Here is a 26,002-nt window from a genome sequence, read left to right as displayed (position 1 = left end):
ACCTCTTCAGTCCTATATGTTTATTTGTTCCTTCTTAATGATTTTGTGGTCAATGGGATAATGACATGTAAAATGCAGTAGGTGGCATAAAAACTTTGCATCATCTTAAAATCTCATCTGACTTTTTTTGTTTTGTTTTTGTGCCATACCTGGCAGTGCTTAGGGCTTACTCTTTTTTTTTTCTTTTTGGGTCACACCCGGCAATGCACAGGGCTCACTCCTGGCTCTGCACTCAGGAATTACCCCTGACGGTGCTCAGGGGACCATATGGGATGCTGGGAATCAAACCCGGGTCGGCCGCGTGCAAGGCAAACACCCTACCCGCTGTGCTATAGCTCCTAGGGCTTACTCTTGACTCTGCTCTCAGGAATTAATTCCTGGAAGTGCTTGGGGGAACCATTTAGGATGCCTGGGATGGAACCAGGGTCTGCCTTCTGCAAGACGAACACCTATCTTACCCACTAATACTATGTAATATTTTTATTTGCTATGAAAAGAAAAACTGAACATGAAGGATCAGTACAAGTCACCGATATTTTCTTTAATTTACTAAACATATTGAGACTTGAAGAACTAAAGTGTGAAATCCCAGACCTTTACATATTTTATAGGATACATACTGAAAGCAGGATACTTACTTTCGCCTGGTGTTTTAGACTTCATTTTGATATAGTTGTACTAAATAAATAATGAAATACTTATTCAGGCTGTCTGGATTTGAACCCTAGATTCACCATGGATCTTAGGTAAGCAATTTAACTTTTCTGTACATTATTTTTGTCATTTGTTAAAAGGGGATAATAAAGAAACCAATTCCAGGGATCCAGTTATTAGGAATAAAATGTGTTTGGAACAGTGCCTGTCTTCTATTGAACATACTCTGTAAGAAACCAAGAAACCAATAGTAGGTATATAAATAAACACAGAAGAATTTTTCTTTAGTGTTTTATTTGTGAAAATATAACTGAGGATTTTTTTTTTACCATTCAATATATAAATTCCTGGAAAAGGTCTTTATTAACCATGTTGGATGAGAGTTTCAGTGATGAGCAGAGTAAGCATGTCCTCTCATAGGAAAACCTGAGATCATAAAATAATTACATGACCACTCAGTTACAATCTTGCTTTATGACTCAAATTCACGGTATTCAGTTGTTTGTAGAAAGGGGAACTGCTGTAGTTTGTATACGTGTAGAGCAAAATACAAAGAATATTAGCAAGATGAATACACCTATGTGGATATTCATGAGTTAAGAATGCCTTTTCCAGTAGAGGTAACAGTGCCAATTAACCTATTTATATCTGTAGAAGAGATTTATGGAATAACATTGGCTTACATAATTACGGAGGCTGAGAAGTCCCAAAGTAAATCAGCCAGCTAGACCTTGGATGCCCATATATCAATTCTAGACCAGAGCCAGGAAAATTTCTTCTTCCTCCTGGGAGGGACGAACTTTGTTCCATTCAGGTATTCAGCTGATTAGATAGACCTGCCCATGTTAGGCAGAACATTCTGCTTTCTTCAGTCTGCTGTGTCAGATGTTAATCCCATCGTGAAGCATCCTCACAAATTTACATGGAATAGCAGAAATCAGAAATGTTGGGGGAAAAAGTGGACCTAAAGTGTAGACTCTTCACAAAGGATGTGAAAAATTAAAACGTATCTTCTTAATATACAACTATATACATATACACAGTTGCTCCTGTTAGTTTTATACAAATTGAATGGAGGCCTCAGAATTATTTTAGAGGAAGGAGTGGAAAGGGTGTGTGTGAAGGCAGTACTGCCAGTGAGTGATGTGTGTGTGTCTAGTTTACAGTATATGACTGTTTCACCTGATAACTCATTCCATCCCATTTTTTTAATTTATTTATATTTTGGGTTTTTGGGTCACACCTGGCAATGCACAGGGGTCATTCCTGGCTCTGCACTCAGGAATTACTCCTGGCGGTGCTCGGGGGACCATATGGGATGCTGGGAATTGAACCCAGGTCGGCCGCGTGCAAGACAAATGCCCTACCCGCTGTGCTATCGCTCCAGCCCCATTCCATCCCATTTTGATTATAATAATGTTTTGTTGGAAGTCACATGATTATTGTTATGCTTTGTTTTCAGCTGTAGATACATTTCCTGTCATAGGATGGCAGATTAGAGTTTTAAAGTGCTTTCTATATTTATAGATGATTTTGCCATTTTACCATTGTTTCATACACTTAGAAATTATGACTCATACTGGAGAGATAGATTAAAGGTCTGAAACATATGACAACATGTGAAGCTTTGGTCCCTGGCTCTGTGTGGTACCCCAGACGCTGTTGATAATGACCCTTGAGTAGTGAGCTGAGTAGCCCCTGAGTGCTACAATGTGTGACACCCCCAAAACCAAGCAAACAAGAAATAAATTATGAATTAGTAGCAGAGATGTGTCCTTGGGTAATTTTAATGAATAAAGAGTCTCAAAAGTTATATCATCTCAGCCCCCACTGTTATAGAGAGGGAATACAACTCTCCCTGGCTTATCCTCAGATATCTGCCTTAATATATGCTGTTCCTGTTGTTCTTTCTCTCTGGTTCTTCTGCTATTCTTGCTTTCCTTATGTTGGAACCGGGATAATTATTGGCTTTCTATAGGTATTAAAATAGGACTAAATTTTAAGATCTAATCCCATTGGCCCTGCCAGTCATATAGGTCCAATCCTGGACCTTTTATGTTGCCATTTGATGGAATATTTTATTGGTCAATGTAGCCTGAGGTTGGGACACAATCAGGATGCTTTTAAAAAAAATCCAAAACCAGGTGACATTCCCAGTGGTATGAGGGACCTTGTGCCTTTGCCTTGATGTTATATCTAGTGACCCAGGTGTGAAGTCAGTTGCTCATGCTGAGTGGCACAGCAGTCAGACCTAGTTGTGTTTGGGACCACTGTGACTATCTCCAGTAGTTTTCAGAGAGCAGTGTAGCACCAATTCTACCATGTCAGTTTCCATCACCAGTTTCCCCAGCTTCCCTTCAAACCCCCAGCCTGCCTCCTTGACAGGCACAGTTGTAGGTTTGGTTGTTGTAGTTTGGGTTTCATGCTTATACTTTAGAAATATACACATACCTCTACTCCGTCCCTCCAATGTGCCTAAGGACCCTGCCTGTTATCTCTTACCCTCGCTCTGACTTCCTCCATCCATTTCTTTTGGAGGCAGTTTTATATATGATTAAAGAAATGGTCTTTCCATTAGCTTTCTTTCCAACTTTTCTCAGAGAGAAGTGGAAACTTATTGAGGGGATAGGCTTCATGAATCTGCTCTGTGAAGGGAAGACTTGACATTTCACAGTTCTGGACCAGTGTTTATAGATTTGTGTCATACTTTTGCAGCAAAATTGGTTTTCCAAGAAGTTTCAGAATTGTGGAATGTTATTTTACTTATTTTCTGCGTTATTGAACAATTAAAAAGACAAAGGCTGAGTGGACTTGGTATGTGAGCATTGTTTATAGTTATAAAAAAAACTCCCTCACCTCCCATTCCTTTTGTCTCAGGGGTTTTAGCAATAGCTATTGAAATGCAAAAGAACTAAAACTGAAATAGTAAACCTTATGACTGCCTCTTAGTCATTCTCAGGTCTCTGCTCATCTCTCTCCCTTTTTGAGTTCCTTTGACCCCAAGAGAAAATATTTTTGTATTTTGACTTGATATCTGTTATAGCTTTTATTTATCACTAGTGAAGATGGAACATTTCTACTTAGTTTTCATTTTAAATTTCTTGACAGTTGATACATTGTATTAAGCAGTCACGTCTGAGAAAATAAGTAAAAGTACAGCTTGGTATTAATGTCTTTGTATACATCTAGATGAATTATCTTTCCTGTGATTGTTGTGTAAATTATACAAATGTGCAGCTTTTTTTGGCACAAGAAATACATTTACATAGATTGTTTTAAAATGGTCTCTTTGCTTGGCAAAGCATGCGAATGTTCTCAGCTATATTTATGATTACTCCTGGACTTAGTCCAGTTTGCATTTAAAGATATTATATGTACATGTGACTTTGAGGACATGTAGATCATTAAATCTGCAAATATTATGTAGCTTGTTTTTACATTTGGACTGATTAATGAGTTTCTGGAGAGTGAAAATAGAGTGCACACTACAAAACTGCTGTCTTGATTCTATCGGTGAACCCATTGCCCCTGGGATTGTGAAGAGATTCTGGTTTGCAGAGGTTGTTAATGGCTTATTACAATGGCAGTCTCTCATTTTATTTGAATTAAATAGTTTTAGAGTGGTTGTTAAAATCTGAGCTGTAATATTGTAGCTGCATCATATTTTGCTCAAATGAAAGAAATGCTCCTTGGGCTAGAGTGACAGTATAGCAGGATAGCATTTGCTTTGCATGTGGCTGACCTGGGTTCAATCCTAAGCATCTCATATGGTCCCCTGAGCACCAGCAGGAGTAATTCCTGAATGCAGAGCCAGGAGTAATCCCTGAGCATTGCCAGGTGTGGTCCAAATCCTTCAACTCCCCCAAAACAATGCATTTTAACATTTTTACCTTATTTATTAAAGGCAGAATGCCTATATTTGCTAATGAAAAAAATTTTGAGATCCTCTGCACTGTAGCACTGTAGCACTGTTGTCCATTATTCAATGATTTGCATGAGTGGGCACTAGTAACGGCTCCATTGTGAGACTTGCTGTTACTGTTTTTGGCATATCAAATATACCACGGATAGCTTGCCAAGCTCTGCTGTGCTGATGGGATACTCTCGGTAGCTTGCTGGGCTCTCTGAGAGGGATGGAGGAATCGAACCCGGGTTCAGCCATGTGCAAGGCAAAGGCCCTACCCGCTGTGCTATCACTCCAGTCTGTGCTATCACTCCAGTCCTCTAATAAACATTTTATATAATAATTTCATATGATCAGATAACATAATTTTCAGATAAATTGTGAAAATAGAAATGTGACACTAGTTATTAATAATTAAAATATAGTCAGATTAACATTAAAATTTTAATTAAATATACTTTTGTGGGGCTGGAGTGATAGTACAGCAGGTAGGGCATTTGCCTTGCATGCAGCTTACCTCAATTTGATGCCTGTCATCCCATATTGTCCCCTCACCAGGAGTGATCCCTAAGCTCAGAGCTGGGAGTAAGCCCTGAGAACCAAAGACAACAACCAAACCAAAACAAAACAAATGGTGATTGTGGTGGTGGGGTGAGCTGTTGGTGATCACTGACATTAGGGAATGAGAAGCTCAATGAATCAAGCTGCCTGTGTCATATTCAACACTAATGGGAGGGACACCACGGATTTGAACTCATGACCTTTCAGATTTGTTTCCAAATTTGCCCCTTTGTGCCTCCAAAGTTCCAAGGTAGATGCTCTCAGGCACAGCAGTATTTCTCCAGGACCTAATTTTCATATTTTTGGTCTTGCTTCTTATGTTAATGACATACATAGTTATCCTAGTAATATTTATGGGAAATGTACACTATGTTGGTATGAACAGACAGTGGTAAAATGAATATGAATCATAGGTCCTTGAGTGGAGAATGAATAATAACTAAACACACACAGTTATAAATTGTTGTCACTGGTATGATGGAAATGAGATATAGCAAATCATACACTTTGGGTTTGAGATCTACAATGAAAAATGTGTGTCTTTAAGAAAAGGATCTGTTTATGGATATTTTATTAGGAAATGTAAGGCTTTCATCCAAGAGACCCCTGTCTATCTTTCACGCATCTAGTTGTACATACCTCCATTGTTCTTGATAAAATCAGACATAAGAAATTGGATCAGTGGGACCTGGAGAGATAGTACAGCAGGTTGGAGACTTGCCTTGCTTGCAGCTAGTCTGGTTTTGATCCCTGACACCCGACATGGTTCCTCCAGCACCTCCAGGAGTCATCCCTGACCACACAGCCAAGAGTAAGTCCTGAGCACCACTAGATGTGGTCCCAAAACATCAAAAAGAAAAAAAAAAGATCAGCAGTATCACACACACATAATATGTAATCTACTTATTCATATATCATGTATAACTATAATGGGGTTGCACATTATTATCCCATTAGTTATACATGATATGTAAATTAGTGTAATCCCATCAATGGCCAACATCCAGAGATCTTATAGCTTAGTTCTCCCTCTTGGAGAACCTGGCAAACTACTGAGTTTCCTGTCTGCATGGGAGAGCCTGGCAAACTCCCCGTGGCGTATTCATATGCCAAAACCAGTAAAAATGATGGGTCTCATTCCCTTGATCCTGAAAGAGTCTCTAATGCAGCACCATTGGGAAGGACGAGTAAAGAGAGGCTTCTAAAATCTCAGGGATAGGAAGAATGGAGATGTTACTGAGACCTCTCAAGAAAATCGGTGATCAACGGGATGATGATAATGATGATGATGATATAATTATAATGTAGACCATAATTACATGGCCAATACATTATATATACATACATATATGTATGGGGCTGGAGTGATATAGCAGGTACTAATATGCTATTTACCTAATGGCAGTGTTTTTAGTGTTACAATTGTAGTGTTATTATGTAAATCTGCACATATATAGTATATATATTATATTCACATACATACATTTGATCGAGCATACATTATATAGTCACATGGATTTGTGAATATATACACACATATATTCATACCCTATTTGTCTACCTAATGGTAGTCCTTTTTCATTTATATTATTCATATTATTCCGCATTCTTCTATCAGGGTTGGCGAGATAGTCTAGTGTTTGTGGCACATGTTTTGCCTAGACTATCTCACCAACCCTGATAGAAGAATGCTGAATGTTCTTCTATATTCTTGAAGAATATATATTCTTGCGAGTGACCAGCATGGGTTCAGTCTGGTTCAAGCACCACATGATCTCTGAACATTTTTGAGTGCAGCGCTGGAGACTCCTACACCCCATGAGAATGAGGTCTGTAACCCCAACACCACAGGTCAAGAGTTACACCACACTCTCAGGTCCTCTCATTCATCTGCTGGCCCAGTTTGCCAAGAATCACCAGGATGTCCTGGGCCTCCTGAACATTGTTTGGGAGACCTGAGTGAAAATGATTCTTTGTAAGTTATTCCATAGTTAAAAAACCCCCACTATGTTGGGGGCTGGAGTCATAGTACAGCGGGTAGGGCATTTGTCTTGTATGCAGCCTAGCCTGATTTGATCCCCAGTGTTCCATATGGTCCCCTGAGCATCACCAGGGCTAATTCCTGAGTGCAGAGTCAGGAGCAATCCCTGAGCATTGCCGCACATGACCCAAAAAGCAAAAACAAACAAACAAAAATCCTATTTGTTCAGAATTTTTACCTATTTTTAAAATATCTTTGATGAATATTGTAAGATGTATTCTCTTAAATATAAGTTGATACTCTAATTCAAAAATTTCCCTTACAGTTAGTTTTTAGTAATTATGTTACTAGTTTACAGATGACACATGTTTACTAGATTATTGCACATTGCCAAATTGTTGGTTCAGTTTATTGTTTGCATGCAATGTACAGGGTTTCTGAAGTTTCATTTGTGAGTTTGAAGTCAAGCAACTAATAGGAACAGTTATGGAAGTTAGTTCTGCATGTTGGATCCCTGATGGCCTAAAATTGACTTAAATTCTTTCCTTCCCATTTTGATTTTTAAGAAAAGTAATAAATTTCCTCACAACAGATATTTCCTAACTTCCCTATTGATGATGTTTTAAATTTGGTCAGAGACAAATGTAAGAAACACTTCAAATCCATTATGTTTTTTTGTCATCTCTTTGTTTTTCTGTAGTTCCTGTTTAAATATGTACCTTTTAATCAACTTTAAGTCATTTCACAGAATTAATAGCAGAAAAGATAATAATAGTGCCAGACATGTTCTCACACTTGGATGGAAATGCAGGAATTGCCAGATAAAATGAATCTGAGTTACCAAATTACTTACTCGTAGTGATGTTGCATACTCCCTAAGGAACTCTTATGAAGGTTTATGTTGTCCATTAATTGAAAAGCTTATATTTATGAGCAAATGGTTTGTTTTCCATTTATCAGTGTTAAATTTGTTATCATATTTTTAATGTTAGAAAGCTTATTAAAATTATACTTTTTCCTAAGGGCAAATTTTTTTTTTTTTGTCTAGTTAACTACCATTAGGTTGGTTCCTTGTTTGAAAGTGTATGAGAAAGATTTTTAAAATTTTCTTGATTTTGGGCTCCACCCACAGGTGCTCACTTCTATTGATGCTGAGGGATCATTGTAAGGGATGATTTGAATCTTAAAAGTCATTTCAGGTATAGAAAGAAGCATTCTTCCACCCTCCAAATTAGTTACTTATAAAGAAATACCTAAAAGATCCTCCAAAGTAGAAGTCAGTATTGTTTGAGCACCATAAGAATATATTTCTGGACCCGGGTGGCCACACATTTGTGCGGCCGCTCTGCTGCTGATCGACCACGATCTGGAGGCCAGCTAGACTACTTTTGGTACCAGCAACTGCTTGCAGCAATGTCTCTAGACTGGGAACTAAGCCATAGACCCGTGCTGCCCCAGGAAGGGGAATGATGCAATTTCTAACATAAATCTTCCTGGACTTAATTAATAAAATACTAAAATACAGAAATCCTAAATGTGGCCTAAATCGTGGCCGCATGACTTCATATCTTTTCATTCTCAGCAATGGAAAACTAATTATTAAATGCTTCTTTGTCAGCAGGTCTGTTTTTTTTTGGGGGGGGAGGAGGGGAAACTCCAACAACAATAGTGAGTTTTGTGTTGAAATATGGAATGTAATCAAAGTAAAGAGAATATGAAGTGAAATTTATCAGCTACGCAGGCGGTGGTGGTGGGGTGGGAGGTATACTCGGGTTTTTGGTGGCGGAATATGGGCACTGGTGAAGGGACAGATGTTTGAGCATTATATAACTGAGACATAAGCCTGAAAACTTTGTAACTTTCCACATGGTGATTCAATAAAATAAATAACTTAAAAAAAATAAAAAAGAATATAGTTCCGTATGTTGTGTACTTTCTATCATTTTTATTGTTTCTCGTACATGAACTCTGCATGATCTCCATGAGCAAATACTTATATTCATAGGTTGGATCCCTAAGAGTTTGCGAGCCATATTTTTATCTGATATTACTCAAATATATTCTTCATATAATGGGTGACATGCAGTGTGTGAATTCAGAACAAAATAACGTCATCTGTCGCTCAATACTAAAGAGTTCAATTTTATGCTGTATTTTACATGGCACAGCGGGAGTGAATTGTTTAATATCTCTAACTGAACTTCTACACCCTTACTGTCACATACTCAGGTAAGTGTCGAGAAGCAAAAATTCTAAAAATAATTTCTGCGGATTCTTTCGCCGACCCCTGGAGCAAACTATTTGAATTCATTCCCCTTCTTTTGGCATCGTTTTTCTTTGTCTGTCGGAACAGTGTTCCCATGGGTCAGAAAGATAGAGTTTCTTGTCCCATACCTTAGATTGCTTTATAATTGCCTTACTCTATAATGGAGACATATTCTGGTATGGTGGAGGTAGAAAATATTCAGAAGAAATTGATCTGAACCTATTAGAAAGAGGGAGAGCAGAGAAAATGGTTAGCTTGACTAGATAAACTCTGTCAATATGATGTGATATCATGCATAACAGGCAGAAATAATGAGGCCCATATATTTGTTCTCAGCTACAATTTCAGTTGAGTGATGAGTCATAGATAAAGAAGTATGAAATGAAAAAATGTGGCCCACATCTATGTTATATACCATTTCAAATGTATTGAATATAGTTTGGTTTTGGAATTTTCATTATAGAACTGGTAAGAGAATTGGAGTTGTTCTAGATTTCAATTTGGCAAAGGCTAGGTTACATGCATGTTAGCTGTATGACCTTCAGCAAATTAACTTAAAGTCTCTGAAATCAGTTTTCTCAGCCATTTAAAAAGTGTTATTTTTGAAAAAGGATATATTTTTAAAATTTTATTAGTGAATCACCGTGAGGTACAGTTACAAACTTATGAGCTTTCATGTTTGCATTTTGTTTACATCCCTCCACCACAGTGCCCATTCTTCTCCACCAATGTTCCCGGTATCCCTCCCACACCCCCACCTGAACCCCCACCACCCCACCCCACCTCTGCAGCAGGGCATTCCCTTTTGTTCTCTCTTCTGTTGGATGTTGTAGTTTGCAATAGAGGTATTGAGTGACCATCATGTTTGGTGTATAGTCTACTTTTGGTACGCAGCTTTCAACCTGAGTGGGTCCTCCCAACATTCTCTACTAGGTGTTCTCTGTCTCAGCTGCGAAAACGGATATTTTTTTTTTGACTTTGTTTTATTTTTATTATGTTTTTTTTTAAATTTTTTATTGTGGAAAGTTACAAAGTTACAAAGTTTTCAGGTTTAAATCTCAGTTATACAATGCTCGAATACCCATCCCTTCACCAGTGCTCATATTCCACCACCAAGAATCCCAGTATAGCTCCACCCCGCCCCCTCACACCCCAAACACCCCCACGCCCCTAGCCCCCCCACCCTAAGCCCCCCCCCGCCTGTGTAACTAATAAATTTCACTTTATTTTCACTTTGATTGCATACAATATTTCAACAAAACTCACTATTATTGAAAAACGGATATTTTTAAGGGTCTTTAATCTCCTTGGAACCTAGAAAGTCCTACTCAGTGCAACAGATGAGGTGTAATTTTGTTGTTGTTTTGTTTTGGGGCCACACCCAGCAGTGCCTAGGGCCCCTTGTTTGTTGCCTCTTGCATGTAGGGAACTGCAGCACATTGGACATCCTTCTGCTCCTGCTGTGTGTAGTTTTATGATTTCAAATGGAATGGTAGGAGAGCTCAAGATATAGCAAAATATCAGGAATAGTTTACAATGATGATTCATCAAAATCAGAAAAAGAAATTTGGTTTTGATTCCACATTTTTGATTGTGTATGAACTATCATTTTGTTTTGGGTAACTTTGTTTACTTGCATCATTGGGATTGAACTCAGGCCCTCACATGTGCAAGGCATGTGCTCAGTTGCTGAGTGATAGCCCCAGTCCTTTTAGGAACTTTTTTCTTCTTTTTTTCTTTTCTGTTTGAATCACACCTGGTGATGCACAGGGGTTACTCCTGGCTCTACACTCAGGAATTACTCCTGGTGGTTCTCAGGGGACCATCTGGGATGCTGGAAATCGAACCAGGGTTGACCCCATGCAAGGCAGATGTCCTACCTGCTGTGCTATCACTCCAGCCCGTTTGGAACTTTTAAAGCTGCTCTCCTTGTACTGAGTATGAAACATTTGAAAGGATTTTTCTGTATCTTGTCTTGAGACCTACAATGTGTGCTCCTTGACAAAAATTGTAGTCCTTTGAGTTCTGTGGGATCAGTCTGGGAAAACAAAAAAAATGTTTAGGCCTCACCCAAACCTTTATCATTAATAGATATAAGAACAAAGGTACTTGGCTTTCCACTTTTTATATACTTTGTTGATTAATATTGATCTTAGAATTGTATTTCTTTTTCCTCCCTGCTCAGTGAAGGTAAATGTAATTATGTGGTTTCCTGCTCATGTGCTGTGGTTAAATTGCCTATGATTTGTCTGACTAAAATATGAAATGTGAGCCAGAAAATCAAAGTGTGGCTCAGATATTTTTCACTTTAATTATATGTGAATATTTGAAAATTCCATTTCCTGTATTTAGTAATTCTATAAAAATTTAAGAATTAGAAATTATAATGCTTTAATTTTTTTAATTAAAATAATTTTCTCCTTTCTTTTTTCTGTTTTTGTTTTGATTTTGGGCCATACCTGGTGATGCTCAGGGGTTACTCCTTCTGCCTCTGCAGTCAGGAATTACTCCTGGTGGTGCTTGGGAGACCGTACAGGATGCTGGGGATTGAACCCTGATTGCCCACTCGCTGTACTATTGCTCTGGCTCCAAAATTAAAATAATTTTATACCAAAATTGCTTTGTGTATGAGTGTACATGTACACATGAGCAATGATGAAATGTGTACACTGATGAAATTAATCAGTGTTAAAACTTATTCTGCATATTATCAAGTTGTGAACATCATTCAGGTATAGGGTGATAGATGGCCTACTCTGTTCTGTGGATAGGAACTGCCATTTTCTTCTAGTTTCTTTTTTTTTAAATTAAAAAAATATTTTTTTAGACTTGCTCCAGTTTTTAGTGATTTCCTAAGCAGTGGTGGGAAGTGGGGGATCAGGAGGAAGGTGCAAATGAGAAAGTGACCTGAGGGTGATGGTGGAGTAATATTTTATACCTAAAGCATAAAGATTAACAGTCTTACAAACCATGTCACTCAAATAATAATAGCAAGAGAATAGCAGCTACTGTAAATTTAAAATGAAAATTTTGTATGAAGTATATGATAGTATGGCCCAATTTTATTTCTTTTCGAATGTTTGTAATTAGTATTATTTTCATAAAAAAATAAATCATTCTCTTAAGTTTCTACCCTTAGAATTGTCTAAACATTTTGTTGCAGTGAGATATCTGAATTAAAACTATTAACTATTTTACTGTAGCAGTTGGGGCTGGAACAATAGCACAATGGGTAGGGCATTTGCCTTGCATAAGGCCAACCCAGGTTCGATTCCTCTGTCCCTCTTGGAGAGCCTGGCAAGCTCCCCGTGGCATATTCGATATGCCAAAAACAGTAACAACAAATCTCACAATGGAGACGTTACTGGTGACCGCTCGAGCAAATTGATGAGCAATGGGATGACAGTGCGACAGTGCTACAGATTCATTCTATGTCTACTGGTTTTATACCCTGTCTTGTAGATTGAGGAGACTACGGCACAGGAGTATTTGGTAACTTGATCAAGGTTATATAGTGAATCAACGGTGAAGCTTGGATTTGAATCCTGACTTTATAGCAGTGTACTGTACTGCTTCTTATAGATCTGCAGTAACATGTTTTTTTTTTTTAATTTTCTAAGCAGTATAATTCTAAATTGAATGTAAAAGGAAGACTATTGCATATTTAAATCAATAATTTGCATATTTTTATATCATTGATTAAAAATTTTGGTGGGCTTAGAAAAATGTAATATGAATGGGTTTTGGTTGATTTAATCATTCAGTGAAAATATTGTTAATAATTTGTATGGCTTTGTGCCCCTACAACACTAATTTTGTTGCTCTTAACAGCCTGAGGAAGTTCTGTTGGCTTAGCTCCTCTTCGTTGTGCTAGAAGTCCTCCTTCTTACATTTCTTTCTGTCTCATCCCTTTCAGTCCATGTTGATGCTATTTTTTGCTGATAAAAAATTTCAGAGTAAAGTAGATAAAGGATCAAATGTGGATAAAGGATCAAATGTGATAGCTTCTCAGTATCTGTATTGCAAACCATAATGCCCCAAAGTAGAGACAGGATATGGGGAAAATTGTCTGCCATAGAGGCAGCGGGACGGATGGGAAACTGGGGACATTGGTGGTGGAAAATGTGCACTGGTGGAGAGATGGGTGTTGGAACATTGTATGACTGAAACTCAAACATGAAAGCTTTGTAACTATCTCATGGTTATTCAATAAAAAACAGAGAAAAAGAGAAATTGGAATAAAATTTTTTTCAGAGTGATAATATAGAAGGTAGGGCACTTGCCTCGCATACAGTCAACTCTGTGTTTAAGCCTCGGCAGCACATATGGTTCTCTGAGCCCATCAGAACACAGAGCCAGGATGAACCCTGATCACTGCCAGGTGTAGCCCAAACTAACAAACACAAACAAAATAAAACATTCTTAGTCCATTGTGCTATTTATGAACAGCTAAGCAGTGAGATAAGAGGATCCTTTACACATATTTTCTGAATAACCACTTCTCTATTTCTGGGTTCTGTTGAGATTGTTAATTGGATATATAAATAACATGCCTTATTTCTTTATTTGTGCCTTATTTATCTAGAGAAACTGTTGGCCCAGTCTCCAATGTATATGACGTCGATAGTCTTTAAAAATTGGGTTCATTTTGCTTAGCACTTCTTCAACAGTTTATTTTCTCTCCTATCTTAAAATAAGAAGCAAAGTTTCAGTTTACATACTCCCTTATAAGCTCTTCTGCTAAATATTCAAGTTTGGCATTTACAGGCCCTAATCTCCACTCAAAAGAGGAGCAAAATCTTGCCTCTACGTAACAGAGATCACCTTTTTTCCTGTGTTCAGCACCTTGCTCCTATTATCATGCAAGACTTCACCAGAAGCACTATTAGCAAAGTTCACATATCTAACAACATGCTATTCTTGATGATATGTATATTGTCTTTGGGAGTAGACGCTTTTATTCCTTTTCTCTCAAAGCATTTTCACAGCCTTTGGGTGTTTGTCACATTATTCTTGCAGCTCCCAGTATAAAAAAATTGTATTCATTTTCTAAGGCTGTATTAGTTGCCTAAGAATGCTGTACTAAAGCACCAGACTGGTGGCTTAAAACAACAGCAACACATTGTTTTACAGTTCAGAGCTTGGAAGTTTGAAAGAAAGGTTTTAGCATGTCTGTTCGCCCTCCTTTGCCGCTTCATGGTATGGAAGCATTTTCCTGATAGTTCTTGGCTGGTCCATGTGTGGTTCTGATCTGTGCCTTGCTTTCTTGTGGCCCTTTCCTTGTGTCTGTATCTGTCTTGTTTTTTTGTGGTAAGGACACCTGTAAAAAACTAAGGAAAGCCGAGGACTGGATCTGGACCCGGCCAGCCGGTGGTCAAGGAAAGGCGAAGGAAGAACGAGGACCCAGCCGGTTGCTGATTTGCTACTGTTTATTCAATCTTTAAACTTCCATCTCCGGCACTCCCAGCTCCAGCCTCTCTCAGGATCTACCCCGCTCCCCATGTCTCTCTCTCGGAACCCCTTTTTGCTCATGGTGCAATACATTGACAGTTACCAAAGGCACCAAAAGATCTTACAGGAAGAACATTGAGGCAACATTATTCTCTTGTATCTGCAGGCCAGTAATCTACGCCTCCGGAAAGAAGATATAAAACCAAAACCTAAGCCTTCCTTGGGCTGAAAAGCACTTGGATTTACACACCAAAGGCTGCCACATGAAATCTACATTGTCAATTACAAACTAGGCAGCACCTGAAATCTACATCCCAAAGACTAGGCTGGGCCAGAGCCTGGAATCTACAATGTAACAATTCAAGCTTAAAAGGTTCAATAACAATAGCAGAACAGTATTCTCTCTTTCAGCAGGACCCATCAATGATGAAATCCCATGGTTGTGTTTCTTCTCTGCTTGTCCAACAAACATATAAGCATTCTTAATATTAATCACTTTGTATGGGCATAGCAAGAGATGCATTAAAGTTTTAGAATTGCTCTCCTGGGGTCATCTCAATCTCAGACTACAGTGCTCAGGCCAGATTAGTCTTTCCTATCCCTAGCAGGGTCCTAGTCTTACTTTAAGATCATGACAGCACTTGTCCATGATCAGACTCTTAATTTACAGTTAAGAATGAGGCACTTTGGCCAGGACCATCTCGATGCCAGGGTAGCACATAACTTACCGCTTGCCCTGGGTCCATCTTGTCACCCGTTGGGACCCTGCCTTTTAGAGGGCTAGGAACTGAGGGCAACCAAGGCTAGAGTCAAGAAAGCAGATGCCCGGGAATTAATATATCCAGAGCCAATTAAATGTCTTTCTTTGTCCATACAAAAAGGACTTGCTCTGAATAAACTATGCAAAGGACTCAAGGAGAAGAGAAAAACATTATTTACAAGTCAACAGAACACTAAGAAAGAAGCTACAAATAAACACAGAGGAATGGGAGCACTGTGACGGGAGTAAACCAATAAACCTAAATTACCTGAAGCTTTGTAATCCTACAGACACCTATTGGATTAATACTCCCCATCCCAGCCAGCATGATTTTAAGTGATCACTTCTGCCATGACCTTGTTCCAAATAAACTCCCATTCGAAAGTAGTGGGAGTTAAGCACTTGAATTTTTTTTTTTTTGAGGGAGGCACAAATTAATCCCAGTACCTACACAACAGCCCCAATAGCCACCTAACATCTGTACAGTCACATCAGGTAGGCTTATCTTAATTTAGGACATTCGTTGCTAGTTGCTTTCTAATTGTCCTTTAATTGTTCTAGACTGAAAAGAATAATTTCACTTTTTACATACCTTCAGAGTCTTTCTTACCAGACATTTGTACATGAAAGCATTTTTAAAAATACAATTAATCTTTCTGTGCGTCACGAAGAAAATATGTCAAAGTAATAGTGCAGTTTGTATGTCTTGTAAAGTAATAACTTATTAATCATATATTGTGGTTATATGAAGTTTATAATTTCGTTGACTTTTTTTAGAAAGTTGCTTTTTAAAAAATATTTTCATCTTTAAATTGATGGTTTTCAATATAAGTAATTGAAAATAGGAATTTAACTTTTTTTGTCTGAAACTTTATTTAAACACTGTGATTTACAAGGTTATTCACAGTACAGTTATTTTAGGTATTCAGTATTCAGTCCCACCATCAATGTGCCCTTTCTTCCATTAATGTCCCCACTTTCCCACCTACCCCCTAAGCCTGCTCCCCTAGCAGGCACAAAATGATTTGCTCTGTATTGCTTATTATAACATATATCTCATATTGGTATTGCAGAAGGCATGGGCTGAGGCTTTACTGAGCTGTTAGTTTGGGATTGAGCCTTCTGCGTTACTGTTTTTACTCATTGAGCTTAGAAAATTAAGACTTCTACTTAATTTTCCCATCTGATTTTCTGTACTTCTGTTGGGCATCAGCTTTGTGAAGTTCGGAAGAGTTGCTTCTGGATGTCTGGGGCATTTAGCTGCCAGCATCTCTCCTGGATCGATCATGAAGCTGGGCTATTTCTCTGGCAGTGCTGGGAGCTGGATATGGGTGGGTGGAGTGCTGGGCCTTTGGTAGAGTGGGGACTCATCTGCCACCATCCTGCTAAGGCTCCTGGGATCTGGGCCTGGTGGCAGCTGGGCCTACCTGCAATGACTCAGTTACTGGTGTCTCTTTGAAATCAGTCATGAAGCTTGGAATTTAACTTTTAAGAAGACAGGAAGAATCAGATTCTGTGTAGTAGAACTTGGGAGAGTGAACTATGGGAGAATACAGTGTATACAGAATTTTGACAGTTGTTTTAAAATTTGAATGTAACAGGGGCTGGAGCAATAGCACAGCGGGTAGGGTGTTTGCCTTGCACTCGGCCCACCCGGGTTGATTCCCAGCATCCCATATGGTCCCCTGAGCACCACCAAGGGTAATTCCTGAGTGCAGAGCCAGGAGTAACCCCTGTGCATTGCCGGGTGTGACCCAAAAACCAAAAAAAAAAAAATTTTGAATGTAACATTTTAAACTACTATTACCTATTTATTGGTAGTGAGAAACTGTTTCAAAACCATAGATTCAAGCTTTCTATGCCAGATATGTTAAGGATTATCTAGGAATATTAGTTAAATGAAGGAACTATACACAGCTTCATGGATAGACAATAGCTCAGGGAATTCATAGCCTTGAAACTGTTGGACACAGAGCGGGGCAGGAGCAGCTCCATCATGCCTGGTTCCTGCTTCACGTTTTGTTTTACTTAAACTTTTTTGTTTTTCTTAAAACCCCACTTCTCCCCCTGTCCATCTGTGAGGGAAGGACAACTGGGCTGGAAATTCGGCCTTGGCAAATAGTTTCATAACCACTATTCACTGTCTATAGAAGCCACCCAGACATAAGCAGGGTGGGTAGCTGCCAGAATGTTCTGAAAACATGTCTAGATCACCTATCTGTAACTATTTGTACTATTTGAAATTATGTTTTCTTCTGAATTATGAAACTTGCAATTTTCACTTAAGTTTTTGTTTGAATTTTTAAGCGTGGGCTATGATGTAAGCAATAACTATACAACTAGCAGCTTTTCCCATGCTCAGGGTCTTGCTTAGGCCTGCGTGCCTAACTGGCTTAATAAACTTCGCTTGTGTATTGCATTACTGGATGAACTCTTTGTGCAGATTTGGAGAGGGGGAAATTATCGACACCGGACCCTAACAAAACCAGTTTTGCAGGAAGTGTTAAAATAGACCACATTTGCACAATTATTTGAATCATATCTGCTATGTTGCATGACATGTTGGCATAGAAACAATTTAACCTGTAGGAAGTCTTTAGGGAAACCTTATCAGACATAATTTCTGTATATTCTTGAGAATAAAATTCTACAGGTTAAAAATAATCTTTTCCTTGAACTTGTTACGTTAATATTCCTTCTTACAGTGGATATATTTGTAGTGGTGATTAGTAGGTGTCTTAGTTGATAGTGCATATAAGTGTTCATTTGCCAACAATTTTTAGTTACCAGAGTACATATATTAAAATATAAATGTAATTAAAGTCTTGAAGAAAATTTAGCTCAACCCATTGTTCAGATTATTCTGATGTTGCATTCATAGCTTACTTTCATTTATTGGCCTGCCTGGATTTTGCTTTACAGACCTTTCAGTGTTCAGTTCATTAATAGATCCTTCTTTTGTAACTAATTTTTGTTTTCTGGGCCTCATCCAGAGGTGTTCAGGGCTTACTCCTGACTCTGTGCCCAGGCATCATAGCTAGCCGTCCTGGGGGAGCATATGGGGTAACAGAGATTGGCCTTGTATTGACACTATGCACGGCAAGTGCTGTACCTGCTGTGATCTTGCCCTGGCCCATCATTAATTGACTCCTGTGGTGGCACAGTAATCTTCTGTGACAAGTTGCTTTCAGGCGTGTGTTCTTTGTTTTGATTTGTTCCATGTATACAGTTCCCTATGAACTCTGCAATGTAGTTCAACATTTTACCTTTTGTAAATGTGAATGTACAGGCTGCCACCTCCAGAAGAAATTGAGTTTATCACTTACTGAATGTTTGAAAATGTTGACAATTATCCTCAATTACATAGTGACTAAGTATTCCTGGAAGATACATTCAGAGTATGACTCAGTGTGATTCTATGTAGCTAGTGAAATGCTTTAAGTATTAAAACTTCTTTCTATTGTGTTTCAGTGCACCTGCAGGAAAGACATGGTGAAAATTTCAATGGATATTTTTGTGAGAAAATTTCAGCCAGACAGATATCAGCTTTGGAAGCAAGGAAAGGATCTCTATACCATTGATCACACAAAACCCACTCCGGAATCCACCCCTGAAGTAAAAGCATGGCTGCAGAGGAGGAGGAAAGTAAGAAAAGCACCCAAAAGGTAATGATCCTGGTCCCCTCATTCTTACTAAATTAAAACAGTCATTGAATTTTGTGTTTTTATTTAAATAAAGTTCATTTGTTTGCTTTTTTTCATCATAAATTTATCATATTTCTGAAATGTTTAGGTATAATTTCAATTCTTGAGAAGCATAAGGAAAAAAATGAATATAGAAAGCTACATGTATTGTGCTGGGGAGTATTCCTGAAGTTGGTTGTATTTGGCAAGTAGAAACACTCATACTTCTTAGGCTGGAGTCTTTTAACTACTGGTCTGTGGATGGTGCTGGAACATAGGTGTAAACATATTGAAAACCTGTGTTTTAGACTCCTTACACTAATGTATTTGAAAATTTTGTTGGTGCGCTTTGTTCATCTCTGTATTTCTGTTAACTTAAAAAAAAACTGATTATAACTTTTGTGATTTTACTATTTTTCTCTTGTCTTCAGTAGTTTTTTTTTTTTTTTGTTGTCAAATCTCAGATGCTGTTTTTCTTTTCAAAATGCCTACTTTTTTGGTTTTGTTTTGTTTTGTTTTTTGTTTTTTGGGTCATACCCAGGGATGCTCAGGGGTTACTCCTGGTTTTGCACTCAGGAATTACTCCTGGCGGTGCTTGGGGGACCATATGGGAGTTCTAGGGATCGAACCCAGGTCGGCCTCGTGCAAGGCAAATTCCCTACCCGCTGTGCTATCGCTCCAGCCCCAAAATGCCTACATTTTTGATGTATTGTACATATCAGCTTTATTCTTTTAGTTGGTGTAAAATGGACCAGTGGTGTTTCTATAACTTGGCTATCCCTGTGACCTTTAGTCTACATTCCCTTTTAGTGGCCAGGCCATTTTCAAAGTTTTTAGGTTGTGTGGGCATATTGCTGTTGGAGGACCCACTTTATGGGATGTACATGTCCTAGAGCACGCTTTTTAGGTTCATATATTTCCCAGGCTTAAATTGCATTTTGTACTCTCCAGTGTTGTTCAGTCATTTTCTGTCATTGTGAATTGATAATATTCACAATGTAATATTTGTAATTGGGAAAAGTTGTAAAATTAGGGGAAAGTATTGAAGGAATTACAAATCATGCATATACTTACAAATTCACAGATAACCACTGTTAACATTCAATCCTTGGTATATATGTATATTTACACACATATTCTATATCGCATAATATATTCCTTTTGAAATTGAAGCCATACTTTTTAACAATTTGACTATCAGCATTTTATTTCCAATGTAGTTTATGTGGTATATTGTAATCTTCAATGCCTGCCTATATTTAAGAAAGCTCCTGCACTAGATGTGCAGTCACTTTCCCCCTCCTAAAATTTTTATTAAGACACTGTGATTTACAAAGTTATTTATAAGAGGGTAGCTTCAAGCATACAATATTTCAATACCAATCCCACCACCAGTGTCCCTCCCTTCACCAATGTCCCCAGGTTCCCTCCCATCCCCTATTCTGATTCCTTGGCAAACATAAATGACATTTATTTCATATAACTTGCTACAGCAAAACTTAAAAGAATGTCAGGTGGAATTATCAGAAAATAAATCAATAAAAGTCAGTTTGTGCTGCTTTATCTCAAGTGATTTTAACCTATATAAATAAGATGTTAATACATTTCTAAAAATGTATAAAGTCTCTTAGCAAGCTAGGGAGTATGCAAACCTTTCTTACTCTAATAGAAAGCAGCCATATGCTCTGTTAGTGAGTGTCATAGTGAATGCCACATGTTGGCAAGATTGTCCTGTCCTTTAGAGAAGCTCTTCTAATGATTCGTGCAAAACGGTTTCAAGGCTGTAAATTACCTAAGCTGTGTCATTTCTTCAAATATAAGTGATAATAGCTGGATAGAGTATTCCTGGTGAGGCGTTCATTTTGATGAGTTTTGGTACTATATCCATTCATACTCTTTTGAGGCTCACAGAGTTTCATTTGATAGGTCTGCTGTACATCTTATAGGCTTACCCATACTTCCGTTGTGTATTTTATGTTTCTTTTACCTCTCCTTACATTTATTTTCTGCTCTTTTAGAATGGTTGTTAGTGGAGGAACATGAAATCATACATCTCCATTTTAAAGACATATACTAAGACATGTAATCCATTTGAACTAGAATTAAAACTCAAGTGCTTATTTCACCCTATGGTTTACAGCTGTGATTTTCAAACTGTTGTTTGCTGCATCAAATTAAAAAAAAAATTAAAATTAGGATATACATGGTCTGGAATGTAGCTCCAGCATCATACAATAAGATAAAATAAAATAAAATTAGGAGGTAAAGTGAAATACAGTCTTTAGCATGTGTAATGGTATTAATTTATGGGGTGTGTGTGTGTGTGTGTGTGTGTGTGTGTGTGTGTGTTTGCTGGTACTATCTTAAATGTGTATGTTCTACTCAGAAAATTCTGGGGAAACACTTACCTAGAAACTCTGACTTGATAAATGTTAATTCATCTAACCAAAACATTGAGTAGAGAAAGGAGTAAATACCAATTTTAAATTCTGATGAAATACCAGAGAAATTCTTGAGAATTGTTCTTTAATGAAAACACAATGCTCTATTCGGATTTGTGATCTTATTGGTCTATTACTAGCCTTAGTCCTTTTTTGACTTGACAGAAAATATAGATTTATGCCATATAGTTGATTTGAGATGATGTTCAGTAGGTTAAAACAAGCAGGCTTCATTTACTCACAAAATGTGATGTTACGTGTCTTAATATGATTAGCTTTCTGACTTGTTCATAGAGCTTGTTGATATCCTTATCTAGGGACATCAGCTGGAGAGAGGTACTTTGAAATCTCAAAGAGTGTCAGCCATTTTATGTTACATGCACTACTCTTTTCACAGTGTTGTAATTTTTTGCATGGCAGGGCATAGACTTTTTTTTTTTCTAATGTACGAGTACTGCTATTTATTTGGCCATTGATTAAGCTGAAAGAATTGGTCATGAACTCCGCATTACTTTTTAAAATTCAGACTGTTAATTTCATTTTATTATTATTTTTTTAGTCACCATGAGATACAGTTACAAAGCTTTCCTGTTTGAGTTTCAGTAATACAATGGTTGATCACCAAACTCTCCACCAATGCACATCTTCCACCATCAGTGCCCCCAGTATCCCCCCATGCCACCCATCCCCCGCCTCTATGGCAGACAATCTCCCCCATATTCTTTTGTATTGCTTGTTATGAATAGCATAAGATGTCGTGCAGCCGTAAGAGCAGCCATGCGCTCCTGAAACTCCAAAATTCCAGATAATTAGAGTCTGGAGAAAGCTCTGCAGTGAGCTGCTTGTTCAGAGATTCTTTTGTGTGTCTCTGGATCATGGCCATTAAGGAAATTAAGTAGCAGCCAGAAGCAGTTTGTGGGCGTGATCTCCAGGGTCCCATGGGGACAGGGGATGAGAGGGACTGGCCCATCCCCTATCACTTGAGGTCCGGACTTGCCGTAACTGAACCTGTGTACCTGCACTTCTCTTTGGGTTCTGGAAGTTGGCGGCCACCAGGGTCTTTTAGGGGGAAGGTGGAGGGAGGGATGATACCTGCCCCTGCCTGAGGCACCCTGGTGAAGTTGGTCTGGCTTAAAGTCCGGAGGCTTCTCTGCAGCGAGCTGCTTGGTTCAGAAATTCTGTGTGTGTGTGTGTGTGTGTGTGTGTGTGTGTGTGTGTGAATTTTATACATTTTATTTTCATAAAGTAGTTCACAATAGTTCATTACAGATAATATTCAAACACCCACCCTACCAGCAAGCATCTTCCTACCACAATAAGAGGGACGTGTATTAAGGTTTTTGTATTTCATTTTGGAGCCGTTTAAGCCCATATATAAGTGAACACAAGCAAGAATGTTAAAACCAAACAAATGTGTGCTACTTTAGGTACATTGTGGGCTAGAGTATAAGAGGTCAAGCAGTTGGGAATGCTACTGTAGGCTCCAGGAAATACTGCATTGCTCTCTTCTGGGAACTCTATTTTATAGTCTCTGGATCTTGGCTGTTGAGATTACATGGCGCTGGAGGGAGTTTGTGGGTGTGACTGCCAAGCTACTGGAAAACTGGGAGCTGGGTGGAGGAGGCCCATTCCTATTCCGAGCAGGCTTGGAGATCTCAGTCAGCCCACATACCTGGTTTCTCTGCTGGTTCCTTCATGGGCTAGGCTCATCCGAGCGTGTGGAGAGTGGCCTTGAGCATGGCTATGGCTGGATTCCGGAGGTTTTCAGCTCCCAGGGTTCTGCTTGGGGCAGGGAGGGAAACTTTTCTAGAGAAATAAACTATTTGCATATCTCCTGGAGGGCGTGCCCACTTGCCCACAGTATTCAGTGCCACTGGTCCTAACTGCAGCTTTTGATTTCTTTAGAGATTTATGGGTCTCTGAAATCACTGTCACTGTCATCACTGTCATCTGTTGCTCATCGATTTGCTCGAGTGGGCACCAGTAATGTCTCCATTTTGAGACTTGTTACTGTTTTTGGCATATTGAATATGCCATGGGTAGCTTACCAGGCTCTGCCGTGGGCGCAAGATACTCTTGGTAGCTTGTTGGGATCTCCGAGAGGGATGGAGGAATTGAACCCGGGTTGGCCATGTGCAAGGCAAATGCCCTACCTGCTGTGCTAGTGCTCCATCCAAAATCAGTTATGGGTCTCTGAAATAAGGCCAATATATGAGCTTGTATAGCTAAGCTGGTGGTGGTTTGTGGGCGGGGCTTCCACACACCTAACTTTTGGCAGTTTAATTTCTTGGTAAACTTGGCCCCAAGTTGTTGTGGTCCATCCAAAGGCACAGCACAATTTTGGGGTGTCGTGAAGTCTGAAGGAACATCAGGCTGCTGTTGCACTAGCTCCGCAGGTTGACCTGCTGGTGGCACTATCCCCCCAGGTCATAGACTCTTTAACAAAATGAGAGTAGTAATGCTGATTCTAGAACAATTACTGCCACCAGTAGCCAAAGCTAATTTACTGGCTACCCACTTTATCTTAGATTTCTGTATCCTATTGTATTTTTGTGAGTCTGTATGTATGTATACACTGAAAATCATGTTGCTTCGGTTTGATTTAGAATTCATCCTAAATTGAAATGTTAAGAAATCTTGTAGGGGGCTGGAGCAATAACACAGTGGGTAGGGCATTTGCCTTGCATGCGGCCAACCGGGGTTTGATTCCCAGCATGCCATATGGTCCGCTGAGCACCGCCAGGAGTTAATTCCTGAGTGTATGAGCCAGGAGTAACCCCTGTGCATTGCTGGGTGTGACCCAAAAGGCAAAAAAAAAGAAAAAAAAAAGAAATCTTGTTGTATACAAAAGGAATGTATGACCAGACTCTGAAGAGAATTGCTGGGAGTACAAAAGAAAGAAAAATAGTGGTATCCATTCTGAAATTAATTTGAAAAGGAATCTAAATATAAGAAATTAGTTAATCTCCTTCCACTCAGTTTTTTTAGCTAATGATGATTTAACTTTAACCTATAAAGATTATCATATATCCTTCAGAATTTCAGGAAACTCAGGGAAACAAAATAAACTTAAATTTTAGTAAGAGTTTTATAGGATTTTTTTCATTTTATTTTTCTTTACCTAAATAATACTTGATTTATTGAATTGAATTTTCCTTATTCAATCACGCTATATATTACTTTATTTTCAGACTTTTCAATATTGCTGTAACATTTTAGCAGTGTCTTTGCCCCTAATAAAAAGACTGTTTGTTAATTATTTACAAATGTTGTAATTAAAATCTTTAGCAAGTTGTTATTAAAACAAAACATTTCAAAATCGTTCTGTTGTGGTGTGTGTTTTATTCTGTCCATTGCTCACATTCTGTTCTGACTGCAACTTTTCTTGTTCATAGCTTCCAGTGTACTACTTCTCAGTCTAAGAGACCTAAGAATGAGGAGGATGAGGAGGTGTCAGCTGCAGTCAGTGGGGTTGAAGACCCCAGCCCTGATTCAGTCTCAGAACACCTCAAGGTTAATGAAAAGCCAGAGGCAGCATCTAAACTGGGAAGCACAGAACCACTTTCAGAGGAAGAGAAAGTGCTTGCAAGCAAGATACAGCTGGATCCGAATTTATCAAATAATATCAGACTCTCTGGTGAGAAATTGTTGATTATGTTTTGCATATAATCAGTAGCTGGTTGATGATCTAATGCCTTAAATCTAAGTTTCCTGGGACAGTCATCTTACTTTACCAAATAGCTTGACAAATAATCTGAGGTCACTCAACTTGGAGGTCACACAAGTGTTTTAAAACTCAGGAGTGACTACTACTGTGTGTAATGGAATTGACAGTCTGCAGTGCCTGTTTAGCTTACTACAAAAGATTTTAAAAATAAATTTGGTTGCAACTCGATTTATGCTATACAATACATTTTGGGAAAGATTCTCTTGAATTCACATATAAGAATGAAAGCAATTATAGATAATTCTTTGCAGATTCTTTGCTTTGAACTTATTATTAAGGAGAAAATAAAGATTAAGGTTTTAAAAAAGAACAACATAATTCAGCCAATCTTGTGGAAGCATGTGCATAGCCCCTTGGCTGTTTTCTCTGTACTGAGGCCATCATCTGTGAGTCTGAACAGCTTTGACTTTAACCCCTTTCAAGCATATTTCTTTAAAATGGCTTTAGTGCTTTGTCCCTTTATATTTTTTTGGCTCTTTTGGTCTTTTACTAATTGGACTTGTTGATAATTCTTTTCTTTGTCTCTTATCACTTATCGGGTCTCTGCTTTTGGGACTCCCTGGAATTGCTGCCC

The 26,002-nt window shown here is 38.5% G+C and overlaps 1 protein-coding gene across 3 annotated transcripts in view; it reads left to right on the top strand.

The window, feature by feature from the left end:
* KDM4C (lysine demethylase 4C) overlaps positions 1-26,002 on the top strand; it is a 432,788-nt gene that overhangs the window by 197,699 nt on the left and 209,087 nt on the right. For all 3 annotated transcript variants that reach the window (XM_055145808.1, XM_055145803.1, XM_055145813.1), the window contains 2 exons: positions 19,049-19,242; positions 25,097-25,338. In XM_055145808.1, coding sequence (XP_055001783.1) covers positions 19,049-19,242; positions 25,097-25,338 — 436 coding nt within the window. The remainder of the gene's footprint in view (positions 1-19,048; positions 19,243-25,096; positions 25,339-26,002) is intronic.

This window comes from Sorex araneus, chromosome 1 (genome assembly GCF_027595985.1).
Source record: "Sorex araneus isolate mSorAra2 chromosome 1, mSorAra2.pri, whole genome shotgun sequence".
Lineage (NCBI taxonomy): Eukaryota > Metazoa > Chordata > Mammalia > Eulipotyphla > Soricidae > Sorex > Sorex araneus.
This window is presented reverse-complemented; position numbering and strand designations above follow the sequence as displayed.